Source organism: Ambystoma mexicanum, chromosome 2p (assembly GCF_040938575.1).
Source record: "Ambystoma mexicanum isolate Mex_15411 chromosome 2p, UKY_AmexF1_1, whole genome shotgun sequence".
NCBI classification, from domain to species: domain Eukaryota; kingdom Metazoa; phylum Chordata; class Amphibia; order Caudata; family Ambystomatidae; genus Ambystoma; species Ambystoma mexicanum.
Genome location: NC_090923.1, coordinates 598,259,722 through 598,284,890, shown reverse-complemented (window position 1 = coordinate 598,284,890; position 25,169 = coordinate 598,259,722). Strand labels below are relative to the sequence as shown.

The 25,169-nt window shown below is 50.2% G+C and overlaps 1 protein-coding gene across 1 annotated transcript in view; it reads right to left on the bottom strand.

Moving 5' to 3' along the window:
• Window positions 1-25,169, bottom strand: part of ZMYND10 (zinc finger MYND-type containing 10) — a 1,281,921-nt gene that overhangs the window by 1,006,397 nt on the left and 250,355 nt on the right. Inside the window, exon 3 of the mRNA XM_069644108.1 lies at window positions 1,166-1,282. Within this exon, the coding sequence (XP_069500209.1) occupies window positions 1,166-1,282 (117 nt within the window). The remainder of the gene's footprint in view (window positions 1-1,165; window positions 1,283-25,169) is intronic.

Below are 25,169 nucleotides of genomic sequence, written 5' to 3'. Positions count from 1 at the left end.
ATTTCGCCTTCCAGATCTGGCTCGAGTTTGGTTTCTCGGGGGCATTGTAGGAAATGTATTTTTCCATTACTTGTTCATCTAGGCACCCGAGTCTCCTGGCTCATGGCCACTAGATAAAGGTATAGGCAGGGGTCATCATCACAAAAGTGATTACTTCTCAATGGCCTTTCCTAAATTTATTAGGCCACATTTCAAGATGTTTCTACAAGAGTTGATTCTCTCAGCAATAACAAGTGCCCTAATCGTTCTGATTAGCAAATATTTTCTGGTTGCTTGAACCCATGATACCACAGCTGGCACCACATGTGATGTTCCCATGAAGAAGGACAGATTAATGTGAATGATTTACAAAAATAGGTTTTGCAGTAGGTGCAGCAGTTGAGGTTGTTTTTTTGGAAAATAGACAGTGGTTGCTCGAATAATTGCCCTTGCTTTGTGCTTGAAAGGGAACTCTGTCTCCCAGCATACAACACTGGTCACATGTTTGGCTTACTCTGTTGGGATAGGTAGATGGTTCTCAGTATGTACCTGCATTTCATAAACTGATGGTTTCAAGTCAAGCCGTTTACCTGGATTTAGGCTTTAGGCAGTGGATTCTCAGCAATCTGTTTTTTAGATTTCCTCTAAGAACTCGTGAAGGAATGCTCACATATGAGAGTTTTTTCTTAATTGTAAATCTGCAGCTCAGCATAGAAAAGGGCAATTTTATATTCTAGCCTGCTTCAGGAGCAATGTCCTCAAGATGTTGGAAACGAGGAAAAGACATGAATTAAGAGCAATCCAGTTACACAGCATTCACATTGTATCCGACTGGTCACACGGCTCTTCTTGGTGAATGAAAAGCTATGAGGTGAGCATTCAAGACCGGCCCACTTCACCATTTAACATAAGGCCCATCTGATAGAACAGTTCTTATGCCTTATAAGAGGAGTCTGCAACCATTAAGTCTCCAGTTTTTCTGGACTACAACTCTGATCAAACGTATGCCAACATGGTCAATAGTGAGGGATCATGCGCGTTGTAGCCCAAAATATACGGAGACCCTCAGGTTGCAGACCTCTCCATATGAGATCCATAGATCCTCTTCATGGGACAACAAATTACATAAGACAACCCCAAAACCATCTCATGATTGCAATGCGAACAAAGCTATTTTGGTACTCACCACCATGTAAATCGGCAAGGTGCTCTTTGGCCTGAAATCCTCCAATTCGCAAAGCACTGGGAACACCTTCTGCTTCCATACCTCCACACAGATTAATTCATGAATTAATGTTGGAATCTAGAACACAAGATGGTCATAGGCACTCATTATTGCTAACTTTATGATTCAGAATTAATAAAACCTCTGTAATATGGAAATATTATACATTTTATACCTAGGTTTCATATTTTTTAATAGCCCAATTTACAGCACATTCATTTTGCCATCCTTACTTTAGCTCTGGTTTCTCCCTGATTGACTAGATTACATTCCTCTAATTATTTGAGTTGGTGCGCTGTCTTAGAAGTTTGCAAACTAGCCTTTTGCCAAATCGTCTACTTAGTCTGTGCACCGCTGCAGTGATGTCAATAGATTTCTGTTAAATGTAACAGAGTGAAATATAAAGAACAATAGATGCATTTGTAAATATTTGACATGCAGTACAAGTTAGACTTTAAAGCCTTCTAATCTAATAGGGATATTGGTTCCAAAAACATGGGCCTGTTTTGCCCTTAGGTAAAAAACAAACATCCTAATTTTGAGGTGGGTGCAGACAATTCTGTCTGTTCCTCCGATAACACCGCCCTTAACACCCCAACCCCCCAACCCCTGACCCCACTCCCTCCAGCACTCTTGAGCAAATGTCCAAACTTCAGTAACCATCAGGTAAAGTTGGTTACATTTCACACTCTCACAGATTTAGAGTTAGGGCCTTGTTACAAGTTTGGGGATATCTTGGCAGTAAATTGCAGAGATACCCCCAAAAAGATCTACTGTTGCGGCCACTTGGTCCAGCCGAATTAAGCAGGATTACAAGTGGCAGTATTGTGGTGTTAGTCCCCATTTATGGAGTCTATGAGAATTCCGGCGGTAATTCTGCCAGTGGTAATTCTGCCAAAATAGCTTATTTGTTGGCAGTAAGGTGGCGGAATTGCTTTCAGCATTTTGGTGGAGGATTTTCCTCCACCTTATCTCCAAACCTGTAGTTCGGTGTTGCGTTAATGCAGTGGTAAATCCGTTACCACTGCATTACCACAGTTTTTGGCCACACCGCCAAACTCATAACGAAGCCCATAATGTCATGCTGAACTAATACAACCCTGCTCTCAACAGTTTATTGGTTGGGCTCGAACCTATGAAACCCGTTACTATTCTTTTTTTTGTTTGTTTTTTTTAAAAAACTCTTTTTATTGAATTTTGAAACAGGTCAAACAGAAAAGGGAAGAAACATTCCCTCCACCCCCCCTCTCTCTCCGATCCCCCCTCCCCCCATGGCAACGAGCTTTAACATCTTAAATCGCCATCCTACCGGGCAGTCACTCCACGTTCATTGTAGGTCCAATATTCTCAGGCGCTGCGGGCACCACATCACCCTAAAGTCATCCTTAAGAAAGTTCAATATTTCCCCCCAGTCCGCCGCAAAGCTCTGCACTTTATTGTTCATGGCATAAGACGCCCATTCCAAAGCCACTATTTCCCAAATCTTCCGGAGACAGTCTTGACACATAGGGACCTCAGGGCCCTTCCATCTCTGAGCTATTAACATCATAGCTGCCAAAGTCAGTATCGTTTTTGCTTTCTCCCTTCCTCTAGGTTCCCCTGCCCCGGAGGCGTCTCGAATACCTCAGACGATTTGTACCAGCGTTCTTTCATCTCCCGGGCCAAAGGCCCGCTCCTGCGCTTTCCGTATCTCTCCCCAAAAAGGTTCAATCTTTGGGCATTTACACCATATGTGCTCCGCTGTACCTGCCATTCCACAGCCCCTCCAACACTTCCCCGATATTGCTGGGTATATCCTATGGTGCCGGGCAAGGGTGTAGTGCCACCCGAATAATATCTTATACCATGCTTCTTGTAATTGGGACGCCTTAGCCAGTTTAGGTACTCTCCTCCATAGTCTCTCCCATTCTGTCCTACTTATCTCTCGTCCTAGGACCTGTTCCCATTCCCACATTTAAGCCCATTGAGAGCCTGCATTTGCGCTATCCAGAATCTTATAGATGTTGGAAATGAGGCCTTTCTTTCCATCATTAGTGAGTAGGAATCTCTCAAATTGCGTTGGTTCTCGTATGGCCGCCGTTCTAACCCCTGGGTGTAATACCCAATGCCGTATCTGTGCGTACCGCAACCTTTCACCCTCTTGTATTGCAAATTCCCTCTACCAATCGTTAAATGACAACAATTCACCTCCTCGGAACATATCACACAGTTTCTTACAGCCTCCTTCCTGCCATTTCGCAAATGCCCCTTTCTCCAAACCTGGGGTAAAGTCCACGTTGCCGAAAATGGGAGTGAAGGGGGACGGAAATGTGGTTATTCCCTTAGGTCCCGCCTGCTTATCCCAAATATCAGCCATACGTTTGGTAACAGAACTCTCATAGAGATGCCAGGGTCTATGCGATTTAGGCAGCCATAACACTTCGGCTAGATTACGGTGCGCCACTGCCCTGTCCATCCTCACCCATAGCTTATCTTGCACACCTTCCTCCCCCTTCAACCATTCCCTGATGATGCGGAGCTGTGTTGCTTCATAATATCGCCGAAAATTCGGCAATGCTAGACCTCCCTTCCCCTTGGATACCACCAGAAGCCTGACGCCCACCCTGACTTTTTTTCCTTCCCAGAAAAATCCCTTGATCATTGTTCCCAACTCCTTAAAGAAGCTCGACGGGACCAGCTGCGGGATTGCCTGTAATAAATACAACAGCCGTGGGAGTGTGACCATCTTGACCGCAGCTATCCGCCCCACCCATGACACCCTAAGACCTCTCCACCTTTGGAAGTCCCTCTTAATTGCCTTAAGAAGCGGGGGGAAGTTTGTCGAATACCACCCTGCTTAAGTTGCCGTGATTCTCACCCCCAAGTATCGGATCCCTCCCAGGCTTCACAGAAAAAGAACTCTCCTTTATCCTGTCCCGTTCCACTGCCCTTAGTGTTAAGTTCAGAACCTCTGACTTGTTAGCATTGATCTTTAGGCCTGAGGCTTACCCAAATGTCTCCAGCAGGGTCACGCTAGCCTGAAGTGATTCCCTTGGCGCAGTCAGCATCAGCAACATGTCGTCTGCAAAATCTGCGACCTTCTGTTGCTCTCCTCCAAAGGGGATGCCCTGTATCTCCGCAGCCTCCCTTATTGCTTGTAAAAGCGGTTCTAGGTAGATCGCATAAAGTATTGGGGAAAGTGGGCAGCCTTGTTTAGTTCCTCTCTGCAAGTTTACCCGTCTTGAGGCTGTCCTGTTCACCATTAATCTAATGGTGGGGGCTTGGTAATAAGCCTGAACCATCGTCATGAACTCCCCCCCTCCCAATCCCATCTTTTCCATTACCCGAAACAGAAAGGCACACTCCACGCGGTCAAATGCCTTTTCCGCGTCTAGTGCCACCAAGACCGCGGGAGTGTTCGTTTTCTGCACTTTTTCAACTATGTGGGCCACTCGCCTAATATTGTCTGCGGTTTGCCGGCCTCTGATGAACCCGGCCTGATCGGGGTGAATCAAGTGCGGGAGGATAGAGTCAAGTCTATTCGGCAGGATCTTTGTATCTATCTTAGCATTGGTATTAATCAAGGATATGGGGCGGTAAAATGCTCTCTCCTCTGGATTTTTATTTGGTTTAAGGATGAGGGTAACCTTAGCTTCCTCCATGGATGGGGCAATTCTACCTGTCTGCCGAAATGAATTAAATAATGAAGTCAATTCCGGGGCCAACTGCAAGATAAACAATTTATAAAAAGCAGCAGTGTAGCCACCCGGGCCAGGGGCTTTGTGTACCGGAAGAGCCCTAATCACCCCTCGCACCTCCTCCTCCGAGATTTTGTGATTGAGGACGTCCCTCGTTTCTCTACTGATTTCCCCCAGTGGCTTTTTGCAGGAATTTATCCTGTGTGTCACTTCGGGGATGCTGAGAGGCATAAAGGGAGTCATAATACTCTGCAAGAGCCTCCTGTAAATCTTCTTGCCTTTTGACCCGATCCCCTGAACCTAATTTGAACGCCGTAATCGTGTTTCTCGCCCTTTTACCCCTTAGTAGGCGTGCCAAGAGTGTGTCTGCTTTATTAGCCTTTGAGTAGTATGTTTGCCTCACAGCGAGTAGAGCTCCCTCTGCCTTTTTGGTGCGCAAAAGTTCCAGCTGCCCCACCGCTTTCCTATATTCCCGCATTGCTACCCGGGAAGGGGTACTACCTGCCGCCTGCCTAGTCGCTTCCACCTCAGCCTCTAACTGGGATTCCAATGCTTTCAATTGCTTCACTCGAGGGGAAGACACAGCAATTAGTTCGCCCCGAGAGTAGCCTTGAATGCATCCCACGTTATACCCTCTCCTGTATCCTCCTTCCTATTGGTATCAAAAAAGACCTTGATCTTTTCTTCAATGTCCCCCCCCGAACTTCCGGGTCCCTCAGGATGGCCCCTGGGAATTTCCAACCCCAAACTCCCTTCACCCTCCGGCCTAGATCCAGCACAACGGATCCCGTTTTGTGGTCCGCTATCCCTATCGGTCCTGTATGTACCTCCCGAATGCCACCCACCAGACCCACCGACACCCATATATAATCAATTCTGGATTGTGATCCATGGACCCTTGACAGAAAGGTATGACCCTCCTCATCTCCCTTTAATTCCCGCCATACATCACCTACCAATCTTATCCTTCAACTCCGCAGACATTACTGCTCCCCCCTCTCCCACCCGCCTTCCAGCCCGTTCCCTCTCCCTATCCCAGGCTATATTAAGATCTCCCATTAGAACTATCTGACCCCAGGCTTGGTCTTCTAGCACTTTCAGATCCTGTTGCGAAAATTGCTCCTGACCAGAGTTAGGAGCATACACTACAGCTACTGTATACGGGGCCTCTTGGTACTTCCCGCTGACCACAATATACCTCCCTTCTTTATCCCTTGTTACGTCACAGATTCTGAAATCCACCGTATTCCTAATAGCCAGGGCCACCCCCCTTGCTTCACATTGACCTGAGGCATGGAGGATCCGGTCGAAGCCGCCCAGCTTCAATCTACCCTGATGTTTGTGCACTAGGTGTGTTTCCTGAAGCCCCATAATATCTGGCCCTTCTTTCTGCGTGAAATGCTCCAACTTTTTCCTTTTAAGAGGGGTATTCAACCCTCTTACATTATGTGTTAGCCACTTGAGGAGTCCCCAGTCAGAAAATGGTAACCGCTATGTGGTAGTGCCCTTCTGCCCCTCCCTCCGGCCAACAGCTGGTCGCCTCCCCGCTTTACCCCTCTCCCCTCCCTCCTCCCCCCCCCCTGTAGGATAACACCTTCCCGCTCAATCTCCACTCCTAACCCGGGCATCTCCGCCCTTTCCGTTCCCAAAATGGCTGCTCCACTTGCAACCCCAAAGCTTCCATACTCCTTTTAGAGGCCTACCACCCCTGTCACTACCATTCCGACTCAGGGTTCCGGAGGCCCACCACCCCTGTCACTACCATTCCGACTCAGGATTTCGCTGGAGTCTCATTTTTCACTTCACTGAGTTTTCCTTTTCTCTGCGGATCGCCATCCCTGGGTCCTCTTCTTTTATCTCCAACTGTCGTCCACTCCCAGGGCCTTGATCTAGGTCGGCCACTCGAGCCCCTTGGTCCCGAACTCGAGGGGGCGTCCTCCAAGTCTATTCGCAGAAGGTCAGCCCCTGTGAGGTGATACGTCTTTGGGATCCCGCCCATTCAAAGAGCAGTCCAAACGGAAAGGTCCATTTGTATCGTATTGCTTTCTCATTTAAGACTTTTAGCAGTGGGCCCATTTGTCTCCTCTTCAGGAGTGTACTGCTCGCCAGATCTTGAAATAGTGCGATCTGTTGACCCTCAAACATAATGGGTTCCTGTTGTCTTGCTGCTTTGAGGACCGCTTCCTTCTGGGCGTGTCTTGTGAATGCTGTCAAAACGTCTCTCGGCCTCGCCGTCTGGCCTTTGGCCAATCGCCCGGTTCTGTGTACTCGATCTAGCTTTACCACTTCAGGGCTACCTTCGTCCAGAATATCGGCAAAGATGCCTTGGAGTACCACTTTCAAATCCTTATCCAGCACCGATTCCGGCAACATTTTCACCCTGATATTGATCCTACGGGATCTATTTTCCACATCCTCCATCTGAATTTCGATATTTCGAGTGGCTATATCTAACATCTCTATGGCTTCACTGTTAGCTGTGGTGTCTTTATCCACTTCTTGGAGGCCTTTCTCCAGGGTGTCTGTCCTTTCCCCTAGTTGCCGCATCTCTTGTTTCAGCTCCCCTATAGCTTCATTTAGGTCAGCTCGCATCAGCTGGAATTGCTCCTGAAAAGTCTTTGCCAAATTTGCTGGTAAGGCGTGCCGCTCCCCTAGGAATTCCTGTCTAGGCATTATTGCCAAGTCCTCTGCATCCCCTTGGGTGGAGTCTTCTCCTGCCTTCCCCGGGAGGCCCCGGGCCCTTCTTTCAGATTCTGCGCCGGCCACATTGCATGGAGGGTGTCCAGATTGTCTCCTGAAGCTTGAGGCACTTTCCCCTTTTCCCCTTGATTTTCGTAGACATGGTGCTCGCCTCCCTCCTCCTTGAGACCGCTATAGCTCACCTGCGGAAATGACCGCGAGTCAGCTGCGTCTCACTAGACCCCTCCTGTGCCAGGGTGGCTCGGGCTATATGTAGCGGTGATTCACCCTTTCTGAATAGCGGGGCTTGCCTTTTGCATCCACAGTAGGCTCCGCGAGTACCCCAACGGGAGTCCTGCTTTGTCTCCTCTACAGCCACTCAGTGTGGAGGTTTGGCCCAACACCTTCCGGAACCAGGGTGAGACTATTATAGTGAATGTGGCTTCTTTTAAATCCTCGGTAGTTCCTCCCCGGATTGGGCCTGATCTGCCTTGCGCCACTCTTCCAGGCGCCTCTGCTCCAAAAATGTCTTAGTCCCCCAGGAGCAGAGGTATAATCTGGGCTACTCTCCGATTCACTGGGGAGGTGGGGGTGTCACCTCCAGGCCCATCAACGCCACAGCGCCAGGTCAGATTTGCACAGTTTGGCGGTTAGAGGCCCCTGGCCTCCCAATATGTCCTCCTACCTTCCTTCCAACCGGTAGCCGCCTGGCACGTTGTTTCCAGCAAGTCGGAGAGCACCCGCTGGGGCTGGCACTTCTCTCCCGCTGCTCCCGGGCCATCCGTCCGCCGCGATCTCACTGGTCCCCTGGTCCCGTCGCTGCAGACCCCTTTCTCCCCGCTGTAATCTCTGCCGCAGTCCGGCTACGGGGGGGACCTTCTCTGTGGCCTTGCTGTTTCTGGACTGCCTCAGCAGAACCTCTCCCCTCGCCACAGGTCCCTCGATCGCGTGGGGCTTCGCTGGCGGGGGCGGCCAGCTCACAGGGCCGTGTCCGCTGGTACGTCCGCTCCTGCACCTGACAAACAGCGATCCTCCACGGCACCCTCATTGCGGTGCACTTTCTGATCGATGAGTGCCTCGAGGGCCCCGACGCAGTACAGCTCCGCCTCGACCCCTCTGGGTGCGCCACTCCCTCCGCGCCCCGCGCCGGCCGCGTACCAGGCCCCGTCTCCCTCTACGGTGGTTCCCCAGCTCCACGCCGCCCCGGGCGCCGTACTCAGCAAACTGCTCTTCTGGGGCCAAACGGTTCTCCTGGCCTTCACCCCTCTCCTCCGACCCTGCGTGGGGTTCCCGTGTTGCCTATAGAGGGTCAGCTGATGGGGTGGTGGGCACCATTCACCAGTCGGGTCCGGAGAGCGCCGTCGGCACGTCTACACTGTGCCGGCGGCCATCTTGGAATCCCACCCACTACTATTATTAATCAAATGGTGGAGACATCCTGTGAACTCTGCACTCAGATGAGCAGCTACAACACTTGATTGTGACTAGACTTTATAAAAAAACTATTTTCATACTCAAGTTTCTGAATAACGTCACATGTATTTAACTTCACCTCAATTTCCTTAACCTAAATCGTATAACGATTATGAAAAAAAATTCAACTTTATCTTTTAGATTTCATCAGCCATTTCAATTACACTGCAACATTTTTTTTAAATCATCAATGTCCACATATCGCATATTTGCGGGCCATTTACCCTTTTGTGAATGATTCGTGGGAGTGAAAACTGAAAAAATCAAATATTGCAATTTACCCATAAACATAACTTTGGTACACTAAAAAAAAAATTGGATGAAAACGTGCTGCGTTAGCGCACAGTGTTAGCGTGGCCTTTTCTTTTGAAAGTTCCCAACGCTTACATTGGGGGTTACTTTAACATATATTGCAGTGCCAGATCAGTTCCAAAACATACAACTAACTGCTCAACGGACTATATGAACATGTAACTCACATGTTTAAACATTCATGCATCAATGACAAGTTCATATTTCACCTTGTATCACATTTGGACTACTGTGACAAATCGCAGGAATTTGCCCCTTTTCCACCAAGGGAGAACAATCCCTGTGAGGCTAGGGTGGGGAGCCTGCTGCGAGGAAAGTGGGACCTCACCAGGACATACTACCCCTTTGGGGACAAGGACCCCGTTCCTTTGAGAAACTCCCTATGAAACACCTCAACAATACCTCTTTAAATCTATGGGAATATGTATGAAGAAAAAAACCAATATATGCTGCGGTCGACCAGAAACAGTAAATATTTATTTAAGAGGAAAATCCCATTCAACTGGGATGAGGAGGATGACATACCGAGAAGCAGAGGAACCATATGCGAGAGAACGATGAAGACCCAGAAGTACGCCAGGGAAGTACCAAGGCGATGTTACGCACGAGGAGGGAGGAGAACTGGTGAAGAGAAAAGCCTTACGAAACTGGTGAACTGCGAGATGCAGAGAGACGGCTGGATATGTGGCGTCCTGTGACCAGAAAGGAACGCAAAGCAGAATTAGACAGGCAGCGTCTTACCTGGAAGAAAGCGAGAGAGTTGAAGTCGGACGCAGAGCATCCTGGAATAACCAGGTTACTCACTGTAGTGACCACCTTACTCCTAGTCCATAGTCCCATTTCCTCCATACTTATGGGATATTCCTCTGTCCTGTGGGACGGGACCGGAGCACTTTGTAAAAGCATCAAAATTTTGCAAACATTTTAGTCCTTCCTCTCTTTTACGCGGGGTACTGCACGCAGCCGTAACCCCGTCCATCTTAGCTCCGTCCAGCGCATCGCCCATCAGTCCTTTTCTATCACCAGGTCAGAGACCTTTAAGCAATAATAGATGATCCTTATTAGAGGGGACGGTGGGCAGTCCTATGGAGGAAAGGGGGCTATTGACTAGGAGTAAGGTGGTCACCACGGTGAGTAACGTGGTTATACTCCTACGTCCACTCCCTGTTCCTCCATACTTAAGTGAGATTCCCAAGCACTCCTCACAGGAACTACGGGTGGATGGAAAATCCCTTACTGAAAAAGGTTCTTCAGCACAGCCTGGCCAAACTGAGCATCAGATCTGGAGCTCAGGTCTAGACAATAATGCTTACAAAAAGCCACTGGGGAGGCCCATGTAGCCACTTTTGCGATGGTCTCCCAGGGGACATATTTCTGAAAGGCAACTGCAGCTGCCTTGCCCCGCACCAGGTGCGCATTAATTCCTTTAGAAGGCTGCAGACCTTGGACAGTGTAAGACTCCGTAATACAGGCAGCGATCCATCTGGAGATAGTCGCCTTAGAGGCCCGTCTACCTTGTGGATTACCAAAGGTCACCAACAGTTGAGAAGAGCTCCTAAATTCAGATGTTCTGTCCAGATAGAATTTAAGAGCCCTTCTAACATCCAAACAATGCAGAACTCTTTCCACTTCTGAAGCTGGGTTCGGAAAGAAGACCGGCAGGGAGATTGACTGATTCAGATGGAAATCAGAGACCACCTTTGGCAGGAAAGAAGGATTTGTCCGTAGGACCACCTTATCCTTGTGGAAAACTAAGAAGGGATGCTCCACCGACAGAGCTTGGAGCTCGCTCACGCGCCTTGCGACCAAAAAAGACTTTCCACGAAAGGTGATTCAGGTCCACCGTGGCCATTGGTTCAAACGGTTTATGACACAACGCCGTAAGGACCACATTCAGATCCCACGTCGGGTGCGGCTTACGAACCGGAGGATAAAGACGCGTCAAACCAGCAAATTGTCTCCCAATCACCAGATATGACAGTGAATAAGAACACTGGTCCGTGGATAGGTAGGCGGCTATCGCCGAAAGGTAAGTTCTGCATGATAGAACATGAATGCCCTACTCTGCCAAGTGAGACATGAAGGACAGCACTGCGTCAGTCGTAGCCACCCTGGGGTCCAGCTGTCTGACTAAGCACCAGTGATAGAACCAAAGCCACTTGCTCTTATACTGAGACCTTGTCGACGGTTTCCTGGCTGCCTGTATTCGCATATTATCAGCAGACAGGTTGAGATGCTCTAAAGACCTGAACTCGGGCACCATGCCGCCAAGCTGAACGATTGTGGGGAGGGGTGCCACAGCTGTCGAATCCTCTGGTGAAGGAGATCGGGACTCACCGGTAGCCTGATCGGTGCACACACCGACAGGTGTTGAAGTTCTGAGAACCAGAACCTGGCCAGCCACTACGGGGCTATGAGCAGAAGAGAACAGTTCACTGATTTCCTCAGCTTGCAAATCGTCCGATGAAGCAAGGTGGGAAAGCATAGGCCCTCATGTTGTGCCAAGGAATCTCGAGAGCACCCCCCAGGGAGGAGGCTCCCATACCGTTTCTGGAGGCATACAGGAGGAAGTTTCTTGTTTGCCGACGTTGCAAAGAGGTCCACTTCCGGAGTGCCCCAACACAGGAATATCCATGAAAGGATTTCCGCCTTCAGTTCCCACTCATAGCTGACCATTGTCCACCGACTGAGGGCATCTGCCGTGACGTTTATCTGGCCCGGGATGTGTACTGCTACCAGCCAGACACTGACGGGCCGCCCACTCTCAAATCTGGATGGCCAGGTCCACAAGAGGAGGAGACTTGGTGCCCCCCCCTGTTAGTTGATGTAATACACTGACACCACATTGTCAGTGCGGATACAGACCACTCTGTTGGCAATGACCAGCCTGAACGCCAGGAAAATCGCCAGAAGCTCCAGATGATTTATGTGAAGGAGCTTGCCTTGGGGGGACCAAAGGTCCGAGACCTGAAGAAGATCCATAGCACCCCACCCCAGAAGCGAGGAGTCTGTCGTGACCGTCACCATCGGGGCGGGGTCTTGAAATCCCACACCCACTGACAGGTTGCTGAGCGACGAACACTACAGCAGGTCCGCTCTCATGGAAGCCGGAATCAACACCATCTTGGAGTCTGGATCCACCGCCTGACGCCAAGAGCTCCGAAGAGACATCTGAGTCCGCCTCATCTTGAGACGGGCAAGGGGAAGAACCAATAGGCATAAGGCCCAGAAATCTCTGGAACCACCAGGCCGACATGCTGTCCGACTGTGCAAACATCTGACACGTGGCCAATAGATCTGCCATTCTGTCCCCGGTAAACTCTGCAGTCGATCGTATTCCAGCAAAAACCCAGGAAAATAAAGTCCTGAGAGGCCGTCAAGGAAGATTTCCGCCAGTTCACCAACAGCCCAAGGTGAATCAGGAGCTGGAGGAAAGACTGAAGATTGCACGCGGCTTTCAACAGACAAGGGCTGCGTAACAGCCAATCGTCCAAATACGGATACACATGGATACCTTGTAGACGAAGATGGGCTGCAATCACCGACATCTTCGTAAAGACAAGTGGTGCTGAGCTGAGGCCAAAAGGAAGCACTCGAAACTGGAAATGCTCCTCTCCCACAGAGAAACGCAGGTATCTCCAGTGTGGATTTCAGATCAGAAGACGCATATACGCATCCTGAAGGTCCACCACGCTGAGCCAATCGCCCATCTGCAAAGAGGTCTTTATATGATCAGGCGTGATCATCTTGAATTTCTCTTGGGGTAGGAAAAGATTGAACTGAGAAAGGTTTAGAATGGTGCGCAGGCCAGCCTGGTTGGATTTGGGTACCGTAAACAGTCGGCTGTAGAAGCCCTGCCCTCGTTCCCCTAGGGGAACAGGTTCCACTGCTCTGAGATCCAGTAACTTCTGAATCTCGGCCCTGAAGGAGGGCGAACCAGACTGCTGGAAAGGAGGGTTGATGGGTGGGGTAGGGAGAAGGGGTAAGCGGAAGCCCTCCCGAGCGACTGAGAAGACCCACCGGTCCTCTGTGATAGTCTGCACGCATCCCAATGAGATGCAATGCGTCCTCCCACCGGGGTCCCATGCGAGCGCAGAGAACCCTCATTTGGTTGGTTTTTCGGTGGTGGCTCCACCTGAACCTGAGGAGGAGGCTGAGGAGCGGGAGAAACACTGACTCCGTTCCTGCCTCCGGCGGGAATTTCCCAAAGGGGTATCGACTCTGCGAGATTTCCAATCTAGAAAACCCCTGAAGCCAGAGGAGGGCCGGCACTGTGACAACGGTCTCTGTGTCCTAAAAGGTGGTTTTACCAGGACAGACAAGGACTTGGCGGTCTGGGTGCTATCCTTCGTTTTGGTCGGCTCCACATCCGCTGAGGAATGAAAAAGCTACTTGCCGTCAAACGGCAGGTCCAAAACCTTGTCCTGCACCTCCTTAGAGAATTTGGTGGCGTGCAACCAAGCCTGCCGAGAGGTATCCACTCCAAGCATAAGGCCCCGAGCCAAAGTGTCAACGTGATGAGTCGTGGCCTCCAGCAGATCCTGAACCAGGACCCTGGCATCCGACAATCCCGCCTTGAAGTCTTCAAGCTTTTCAGCAGGGATGAACTCCTTAAACTCCACCAGACCTTTCCACATTTACATATTTGCCCCTGCCAACACCAGTTCTGCATTAGCCTGATGCAATTGCAAGGCCGAGTTAGCAAAAAACGTACTCCCAAGGGAGTCGAGAAGCTTATCCTCTTTGCCCAGGACCTGGGTAGCCATCGTCGAAGAGGATGCCGCAGGCCTGGACTGCAAAGTGGCCGCAGCCACCCCCGTGGAGGAGGGGGACGGACATGATGCTAAGGCCACCTCTTCCGAAGAATGCAGCCTGTAGCGTGCGTCAATTTTCTTATTGACGAACAGTCCAGAGGGTGGTCTTTCCCAGACTCTACGGACCTCGGCCAAAACGTCCTTCTGCAAGAACAAGCCGGTACGCTCCGAAGGAGACAAGGTGAATGCCGCCGAAAGCACGCCCTCCTGCGGAGCGGGTGCCTCGGGCACTGGAACATCCAACAGACATGTCCAGCACCCGGCGTGAAAGGCTCTGATAGAGCGGGGCTGGACTTCGCTGTCCTGATCGCCCTGCGTGTCATCCGACAGATCAGGGTCCGGCTGAAGCACATCAGTCACCACGACAACCTTGTCCACTGGGGACAACGGATACAAGGGTGGAAGAGTAGGGGGAGGCCCCACAGGCAAAGCTGGTATCGGCAGAACCACCGGAAACGCAGGTGGAACCGATGGCGCAGGTGGGCATATCTCCCTGAACAAGCCTTTAAAGTACTCCTTCATGGGGTCAGAGCGCATACGTTTTTGAAACTTGCCGAAAAAGGCATCCTCCGCTGATGACTTTGGAGCGGCCGGAGGAGACCTTGCATGAGGAGGGTAATTCTAGGGACGCAGCGGAGATGGTTGCCAAGAAGGGCCATCCCCAGAGGTGTCCACATAAATCAAAGGCGCCGACACCGCAGGCAGCGAGACATGTGCGGAAGGGGCATCCAGGCGTTCCAGTCATAAACTAGGCGAAACGGATGTGCACAAGGAAACCGATGTTCACCTACAGAAGCAACCCCCTAAACCTAAGGCCAATGGCCTAGTTGTAAGGGATGTATCCAAAATGGCCACTGTGGTCTTAACGGGAGCGGCCGCCATTTTGTCGGCACCCGAGGAGAACTGCAACACGTGTCGAAGTGAGGCAGGGGTCCCCACAGGTGGGTAAGGGGTCTTCATTTTAGCCTTAACATAAGGCATCTCAGTCGAGCCGGTACTGTGTGGCATAGGATGTTTTTACGACATGCTAATAGCCAAACTAGCCTTCTCGGGAAGGACCTTGGCACTGCCGGTAAAGGAGGAATTACGGTTCAACACCTCACTCCTTGCCCCCTCAACAGTTCTGGATTCACCGCAAGAGTGGCAACGATGAGGCACACCTTTCACCGAGAAGGCCTTAACAGGCCTCGAACTTCTGTTCGGTATCAACAAGCCCAGCCGAGGCCTCAGGGAGCACCCCGGTACTTTTGAGTGAAGCTCCAAACAAGGAGGCCTCGGAGCGAGCTCTGGTACCCCACGACTCAGTAGAACTAGGTCTACAAACAGCCCCCACAGGAGGGGCCTCGGATTGTGATCCGGTGTCAACAGGCCCTTTACAGAGACCCTCAGAGAAAACCATGGTACACTTTTTAGGCCCAGACGGCACCTCAGGGCAAGCCCCAGTAACAGAGCCCTTGACGCTCCTCCCAGACCGGGAAGACCCCGGGAAGGAGTCCCCTGGCCGGGGTGCCCTAAAAAGTAAAGTACTTAACGGGCGTTTCTTCTTTTCGTCGATGAAGGATTGAAACTGCCTAGGAGAAGTGCGCTGAAACACCTCCTCCCACCGTTCTAACCAATGTTGAAGTGCCCAGACCGAAAGGGAATCGCAATAAAAACATGAGTGCCACCGGTGGTCAGGACCCAAACACTCTAAACAAAGAGGATGGGGATTCGCCCTAGCGAAACGTCGCTGACAGGAAGAACAATTCGGGAAGTCTAGCTGAAACGGCATAGACGGACTAACACGCGATTGCTAGTTAGAGCCAGAGAGGAGGAAAAATGGAAGAAAAAACCTTCTGCAGATACAAGTGCGTCCAGTCTCGAACGAGCGGAGAAAAAAGGACTGATGGGCGATGCGCGGGGCAGAGCTAAAATGGCCGGGGTTACGGCTGCGTGCAGTACCCCGCGTAAAAGAGAAGAAGGACTAACATTTTTATAAAATGTTGATGCTTTCACAAAGTGCTCCGGTCCCGTCCCACAGGACGGAGGAATGCCCAATAAGTATGGAGGAAAGGGGACAGGACGTAGGATTATAATGAGAGAGGAAAAGAAGGTAGTGGTGTGACCATGGAAGTCTTGTGGTGGACAAGGGGTCCAATAAACAATGCTGAAACCACCTGCAAAATAGGGACGCAGCATCTAGCAGTATTCAAAATACTGTGCGACGATCCTAGACAATGGCACAGGAGAAGAGACATTACAGGGACATGAGCAAACACACTGGTGAAACAAAGAACAAACCCCAAGCACATAGATGCCCAAAGTAGAGACATTGGGATTTATAAACCTCGGATACATTTACCATGAGAAGAGAGAAGAATAAATCTATGTAAAGAAAGTCAAGAGGAGAATAATAAAACCCTAAAAAGTAACCAGCAGGGAGACCACCATACTAAGATGGGCGCATAGTGATGCGCTCTGGGTTTCCCTGGCCTGAAAGTTGCGATTTTCTGTTCCCCGCTGCACCTTCAAAGTGGTTTTGGTGATGGCAGTCCTCCAGAGGTGTGCTCAATTTTGGAGGAATCGGCACTCTGCCCGTTGGTGTTCCATGAGGACTGCATGGGTGGAGTATGTGCTGTGTGGGCTCCCATGAAAATGTGTGAGAAACCTGAAGGTGTCTTCATAACTAGTCCCCGGGTATCTGTCATCCAGATGGCCAAGACACAGCCATCGCTATTGGATCCACTTCCTGGAGGTGGCCAGTGAGGGAGGATCACCTGGATTGGGGGGGGGATCCTTGTGCAGTAGGAGCAGGACACCAACAGGTGAGACACGTATCCCCCTTCTTTCAACACCTTTTCCCCCATCCTACCGTGTAGGATATTCCAAAACACTGCCCCCCACCCTTGTCCCACACAAATACTTTGCACAACATGAAAGACAACAGACTAACATCAGAGCTGTTTACCTGACATGTCCCAATACAGGGGTCAGGCAATTGACCAGCATCACACACACCTGATGGCCTTTCCCCTTCCCCACAGGGATAAAAAGGTGGAGCACAAGAGCAAAGGACCAGCAGGGCAAACCGCACGATGCGAGAGCTATCTCAGCACACCAGTTCAAGAGGAGGAGAAAGACGGCGCAGACACAGGGTGACAAGGAGAGAAGCAGCCTTGCCCTTTCTGACCAACGCCTGTGAAACCTCACCAGAGAGAACTATAAGTCCACGAACAATAGCCAGCGTGTGTTGCAGCAGATGTCTACGGTACACGAGACCCTCTTCCGCTGATAATTGAGCGGTGGAGAGACACAGGTCTCTATGGTCTCAACCTTGACTTGGAGAAGAAAGCCAAGCAGTTCATCACAGCCGGTGAGTTGAGCGAAGAGCCGATAAGAAACCAAACTGTGTTGAATGATAAATAGCCAACGGCTAATTTAAAATTTTGAGAAGCTTAAAGATAGCAACGGCGAGGTCAGTAATAATCCAGTGTGTGAAACTTTCAAATGTGTTATGAGGGGAGTCCTTACAAGCCTTCCTAGCACAAAGCGGAAGAATCAGGCTAGAGAGCTGCATTCATTGAGTGCTTTAAAGATTTGGAAAAAGACCTGATGGAACATCCTAAGAGGGGGGAATTCTAATTTTTCCAAAGCAGCCAAAGCTGGATGTGATTCTCAAAGATGAAGAATACGTTGGAGGACACAATCCATTCGAAATGCAGTCTTCTGGAATATCGCCTGAAGGTTCTTAATGGGAGCAGGGCATTCTGTGCTGTGGAAAGACATTCTGAGGGAACAACTTACTATCCTACTATTTATTTATTTGTAGAGCGGTGGGACAGAGCCTGTAGGCATGGAAGCGCTGAGACAGGGACAAACACGAAAAAAAAACATGTCAGGCCACTTAGACTGCAATCAACATGGGCCTAAAAGAAGTTTGATCCAATATAACTCAATTTGGTAAAAGAAAACCTAATTCTCAGATTTCTGCATGTACTCAAAAACAGAGCTAAATTACTAAGACCTGAGAGCGGAGCGGTGCCAGTGCTGTCCTGGCCTTTCCCCAGGGACAGGTGGAGACAGCAATCCATCACGAAGCAGTGTGTCTCCTCGGAGGGCCAGCAGTAGCACAGGCAGAGGTAGAGTAACACAGGTCCTCCACCCTCCCCCAGAGGGAGAGGAGACTTGTCACAACATCGGCGCTGAGGAGAGAACACACTGCTGGGGTAGAGCTCCAGTCCTTCATGCGAAGGCTGAATCCTGTTGGGGAGGTTACAATGTGCTCCATGTACACCCATGCTGGGTGGCTTGCGGGAGGTTGAGGGGGCCTTCAATCGAGGTCTCCATTGGAAGGACTTTACAGCTGGAGCCAGGTGAACAGTGATTGTGGCTCCTTACCTGCATCGCCCAGGAGGGCAAATATGTTTTTCATACTCGCACCTCTCATCCTTCTCCAAAGTCAATCAACTTGCACAGAGTCCCGACTCACACCACACCTCTTCCCTTACACTAGGAGGCCACAACCAGCAAGATCCCGTCACCTATCAAAATATGAGCTCCTTTCCCCGCAACAACTGCTCGGGTCACCTTTGGACTCCCTCTGGATTGTGGGAGTGCACGGGACCAGGAGTCAGTATAGTTTCCACCCCCATGGTGGCACTGCAACCTCGAACGAAGAGCGGACTTACCCTGTCGCACAAGGTGCACTAGGTGGGTGCTGGAGGCTGGTGTTGTCAGGCACAAGACACTACACTAGGTTTGCTCTCTTCCTCGGGAGGGAACCCTCGCCGAGCTGGAAGAAGCCACTTGGTCGACCTACAGCCATGAGTTGGTCATCCTCACTCCAGAAATATCAATACGAAGCCAAACACCAATAATCACAGGAATCAGAGCCCTCTGCAGCATCACCCGACATGGAGGACACCTAAACGATGAAGAAGGACATGGCAGCACTGCTCGAAGAAATAAAGGGCTTCAGAACGGACATTAGAAACGACGTGTTGAGCTTGACAAGAAAGTGGACAATATGGATGACAGAATCCAGGGGAGTGAGGCAAATCAATCCTTGATTGACATATTAGAGACCCAAATGGATATGAGAATCTCGGAATTGGAGAGAAGGGAAGAGCAGTGCTTTGAAAAAGGACGACTTTAAAAGCCGCAAATGTCATAATAAGCTGAGATTTTTTGGTTTTCCAGAAAGACAGGGAGAAACGCAAGGCGGTATGATAAAATCCATAAATGACATCATGAGAAAGATCTTCAATGATGCCAACACCACTCAGCCCACCATCGATAGAGCACACGGCGCAGGAAGGGGATCTGGTGGACCACGGCCAGTGTTGACTAAATTCCATTACTATACAGAGAAAGCAGAGATTTTGGGCATGGCGAGAAACAAGGGCATGGTAGATTGGGGAGCGTCGCAAATCACATTCCAGGACCTTTTCTCTAACCAGAAGGTGGCTGTGCACCCCTCTGACAAAATGGCTCAGCTCCAAGCGAGTACGATATAGATGAACTAGTTACTCTTACCTTGTAACGTTCTTTCGATGGGATGTTCCTCCGACGTATTCCTTATCTTAGATAGAAATCCTTCAGCTTTGCTGGCCTCGGAAAATTTTTTCGCCAGAGGGCGCTGCGCGTCGATGATCGCCGAGTCGATGACCCTCGACGGCCTCCGTGCCGACGTCGACGTCATCCTGCCTATAAAGGCCGCGCGCAGCGTCCGTTGCTCAGTTCCGTTTTGTAGTCCCCAGTAATGTTTTTGGATTAGACTAATCACCTTGAAGGAGCATAGGCTGCAAACCCACAGGAAGTCATACTGCGGGGATGGATGGGAGGGTCGATAAGGAATACGTCGGAGGAACATCCCATCGAAAGAACGTTACAAGGTAAGAGTAACTAGTTCTTCGAAGGGATTGTGTCCTCCGACGTATTCCTTATCTTAGATAGACTCCCATAGCAGTGGTATTGTGACTGGAGGCGGGAGTAATAAAAGTTATGTTACCCTTCCAGAATGGACAGAGTGTAACACAGCCTTGCCGAATCTAGTTTCTTGACTAGAGGAGGAATCCAGGCTATAGAATTTGGTAAATGTATGTGCGGACGACCATGTGGCAGCCGCACATATATCTCGAATTGGCACCCCTCTTTGAAGGGCTGAGGATGTTGCGATACCCCTGGTAGAATGAGCCCTTAGATTTTGAGGAGGCTCCTTTCCTGCCAATTTGTAGCACTCCAGAATGGCTAAAATAATCCATCTGGAGATGGTTTGTTTTGTTATTGGAAGGCCCAACTTATGTCCTGCATAACCTACAAAGAGTTGGTCTGCTTGTCTGATCTTAGCCAATCTGCTGATATAGAAGCTCAAGGCTCGCTTAGGGTCCAGCCTGTGCAGTCTCTCTTCCTCCTTCCCCGGATGAGGAGGAGGGTAGAAAGAAGGTAATATAATCTTCTGAGTGATGTGAAACTCCGAGACTACCTTCGGGAGGAAGTTAGGCTTCACCTGAAGAACAACTTTGTCCTTGTAAAAGATTGTATGTGGAGGTTTACACGATAAGGCTTGCAACTCGCTAACCCTTCTAGCAGATGTCAATGCTATTAGCAAAACAGTTTTGAGGGTGAGAAGCTTCAATGAACAAGAGTGTAGTGGTTCAAAAGGGGCACCCTTTAGGAAGTTTAAAATTAGGTTTAAATCCCATAAGGGAACTTGAAAAGGTTTCGGGGGATAAACATTAGTTAATCCTTTTAGGTATTGTATTACCAATGGAATTTTGAAGTATGAAGGCTCCTCTGCAGTGCGCTTAAAGATTGATAGCGCTGCGAGATAGCCCTTAATTGTGCCAACCTGTAGGCCTGAATTAGCCAGGTAAAGTAAGAATGACAACACCATAGGTGTACCACAAGAAAAGGGTTCAATATTCTTTTCTCTGCACCAGCTGCAAAATTTGTTCCAACGGCAGCGGTATAGAGTTTTAGTTGCCGGCCTTCTGGCCGAAAGCAACACCTCCATAACATCATCCGGAAGGTCCCAATCCTTGTACCTCAACCTTTCAGACACCAAGCGTGAAGGTTGAGGGTCTTGATGGCTGGATGGAGAACCTGACCTTCCTTCTGCGAGAGAAGATCCTCTCTGTATGGCAGTCGAATTGGAGGGCAGATGGACATGTCTAGAAGGTCCGGGTACCACGTTCTCCTGGCCCAATCCGGGGCAATTAGGATCATGGTCTTCCGAAACCTTCTCAACCTCCTGATCATTTGAGGAATGACAGGGACCGGAGGGAACGCGTACAGAAGTGGGAACTCCCAGTCCACTACGAACGCATCTCCTAGAGCTCCTCTCGGGGGAAATTCCCTTGAGCAAAATCTGTCGCACTTCCTGTTGATACTGGTGGCGAACAGATCCACTTGAGGGGTTCCCCAAAGGGCGAAGATCTCTTGAAGGACTTCCTGAGCTATCTCCCACTCGTGAGAGACTGTGCTCTGCCTGCTCAGAGCGTCCGCTGTCAAGTTCTTCTCTCCGGCTAGGTGAATTGCCGATAGAGAGATTCCTTCCTGAATTGCCCAAAACCAGAGCTGCATCGCCTCTCTGCACAGTGGTAGTGAGCCTACGCCTCCTCTTTTGTTGAGGTAGTGCATGGCCACTGTATTGTCCGTCATTATTAGGACGTTTCTTCCCCGTACAGACGGCAGAAAAGCCTTCAGCGCTAGTCTGATGGCTCTCAGCTCCAACAGGTTGATATGTAGTTTGGACTCCGATGGAGACCAACGACCGCTGATGGTCAAGTCGTTGGCGTGAGCTCCCCACCCCGTGAGTGAGGCATCCGTGACTACTGTTATCTCCGGCCATGGTTGCCAAAACATTTCTCCTTTCAGGATGTTCTCCCGACAGGCCCACCACTGAAGGTCTCGGGCTACTTTGACCGGGATCCGAAGGAGATCTGTCATCCTTCCTGAGAACTGTGACCACTGAGTTCTCAGTGCCCACTGGAGGGATCTCATTCTCAGGCGAGCCTCCGGCACGAGGAATATGCAGGATGCCATGAGGCCTAGCAACCTCAGAAAGTCGTAGGCTGGGAGATATTGGGCATTCTGAAATCTGATGACCATCTGCAGAATATCTCGAGCCCTCACCTCTGGTGGCAAGGCTTTTCCCAGGGAAGTGTCCAGGACTGCTCCAATGAATTGGAGTCTCTGTGATGGTATCATCTGTGACTTCTTTAAATTGAGGGAGAAGCCCAGCTTGTGAAGGAAGTGGCAAACATAATCTAGTTGTCTCTGAGCCTGTTCCGAAGATACAGCTCTGATCAACCAATCGTCTAGGTAAGGGTAGACATGAATCCCTTCCCTCCTTAGACTTGCAGCCACAACCGACATTAGCTTGGTAAAGACCCTCGGGGCGGAGGTTAGCCCAAATGGCAGAACTCGAAATTGATAATGAGAGCTGCCAATTGCGAACCTCAGGTATCTCCTGTGCCTGGGATGGATCGGCACATGGAAATAAGCGTCCTGGAGGTCTAGAGATACCAACCAGTCCTGAAGCTGGAGGGCCTGAAGGATCTGAGAGAGAGTCACCATCTTGAACTTGTCCTTTCGGAGGAATTTGTTCAATTCCCGTAAGTCTAAGATGGGTCTCAGTCCTCCGTCCTTCTTCGGTATTATGAAGTAGGGGGAGTACCAACCCTTGTTCCTTTCCGCTACAGGTACCAGTTCTATGGCACCTTTCTCTAGCAGGTCTAAAACCTCCTGCAAGAGGAGCGGATCTGGAAGCTTCAAAGGGTTGTTCCCCGGTGGATGACTCTGAGGGATATGTAGGAAGGGCAGGCAGTAACCTTGGGCCACTGTCTCCAGAGCCCAAGCATCTGACGTAATAGCCTGCCATTCCGTCAGATGGTGAGTTAACCTGCCCCCTACTGGTGTTCTGTGAGGGGAGACCTCAGAGTGGTTTTGAAGCGGCTGATGCAGTTGCCGAAGGTAAAGTGGCTCCTGCTCCTGCGGGTGCGGCTTTCTTTCCCCTACCCCGTCCACCACGGGTAAATCTTCCTTGGCCTCTTTGAGCCGGTCGTCCCCTGCCCCTTCCATATGAGGAATAGTAACGAAAGGACCGTCCTCTCCACGATGATCCCGAAGGACGAAAGGTATTCTGACGGATAGCAGCTCCCAATGACTTGGCTGCTGCCTTGGACGTTTGCAGTTTCTCCAAACTGTCATCCGCCTTCTTTCCAAAGAGGGTAGAACCGTCAAAGGGCATATTCAAAAGCCTGGTCTGCACGTCAGAGGCAAAACCAGACTTCCTCAACCACGCATGCCTGCGGATTGTGGTACTTGCCGCCATGGCCCTGCTGATACTGTCAGCAGAATCTAGGCCAGTTTGTAGGGTCTCGCACATCGCATCTTTACCATCCCTGATGATGTTTAAAAATGCGTCCCTTTCCTCTCCTTCTTGGAGGCAGTCAGCCGCTGATGAAGCGCACTCCCAAAGGGTGTGGCTGAACCTAGCGAGCGTACAGGTCGCGTTAATAGACTTTAACGCCATGCTACAGGCAGAAAAAACCTTCTTAGCCATGGCATCATACTTTTTGTCATCCCTATCCTGCGGAGCAGTGGGGTATGCAGATGTGCTGCCTGATGAGGTTGCAGCCTGTACAACCAAGCTCTCAGGAGTAGGGTGTTTTGACAAATATTCAGGGTCAGAACTAGCCACCCTGTATTTTGTTGACAGTTTTTTATTTACTGCCGGGATAATTTCTGGCGTTTCCCAGTTTGTCAAAATCCTTCTCTGTAGAGCAGAGTGAAATGGAACCACAGGATCCTCCTGTGGGCCCTTGTCCAGTATGTCAGTGAGGTCATCCTGCTGAAAGGCAGGAGAAGGTGCAGACCAACCCATAAATTCTATGATTCTAGACATCAGAGCTCTATATGGAGTCTCCGCATGTTCTCCTGGGTCTGGTTTGATAAATTCTGCTTCAGGAGAAGTGTCCAAGCCACTAGCTTCCTGAAGTGCATCCTGAAGATTTTTTAATCTTCCTTCCTCAGAGGCGAAAGTCTCTGGCTCTGGTGATGTGGTCCTCTGTAAATCAATATCTTGGTCTGAATCCTCCCTTTCCTCAAAAATCGAGGTTAAAGGGGGATACATTGGTTTTTGGAATGGTATAAACCCCATTTCCAATGCAGAAGGAGCCATCATCACAGGCCTTGAAAACGTCGATGTCGTCGACACCGACGTGAAAGTACTCGAAGGCGCCGTGAAAAGCGTCGAGAAATGTGTACTAGGCCTCGAAGAACTCGAAAGGATCGGAGTCCTGCTCGAGAACGACGTCGACGTTCTCGGCGTCGAGTCGGAGGTCTTTTGTCTAACCGTTGGCTGTGGAGTAGCCGTGGTTATTTCCTTCACCGGCGTCGATATCGGCGTCGACGTCGGCGTCGACTCGATCGACTGATGCGCCGATGAATCCTTCGACAACGGCGTCGATGGCGCCGACCTCTGTTTCGAAGGAGTTTTCGACGATGGCGTCGATGATGCTTTATCTCCCGATGGCTCGAGGCGCTTTCGGGTTGACTTTTCCGCCGGGTACTGCGACTCGCGGCGTTTAGATTTTTTGGGTTTTTTACCCGGGGTATCACCCTCAGCTGTCTTCGAGGGGGACGAGGCCGCTTTCTCGAAGACGCTTAGCATCTTTTTCCTGAATTCCTCCCACTCAGCTTGCGAGCTGCGTTTTGTGGGGCAATGAACTCTCTCAGGAGAACTCGACGAAGATGACGAAGGGGATCTCCTACGTCTCTTCTTCGAGTGTCTCGATGTCGACGAGTGGTGGGAGCCACTTCGTGATCTAGATCGAGAGTGTTTTTTATGGTGAGGAGACGAACGTCTCGACTCTACCGAAGAAGCTTTCGAGGAAGTTAAAGTTGACCTACCTCTCTCGAGCTTCCCCCTACGCTCCTTCAAGGCTTTCGCCGTCATGGAAAGGCATTCCTCACACTCCGAACTCTGGTGCGTGATTCCCAGACACCACAAACAGACCCTGTGAG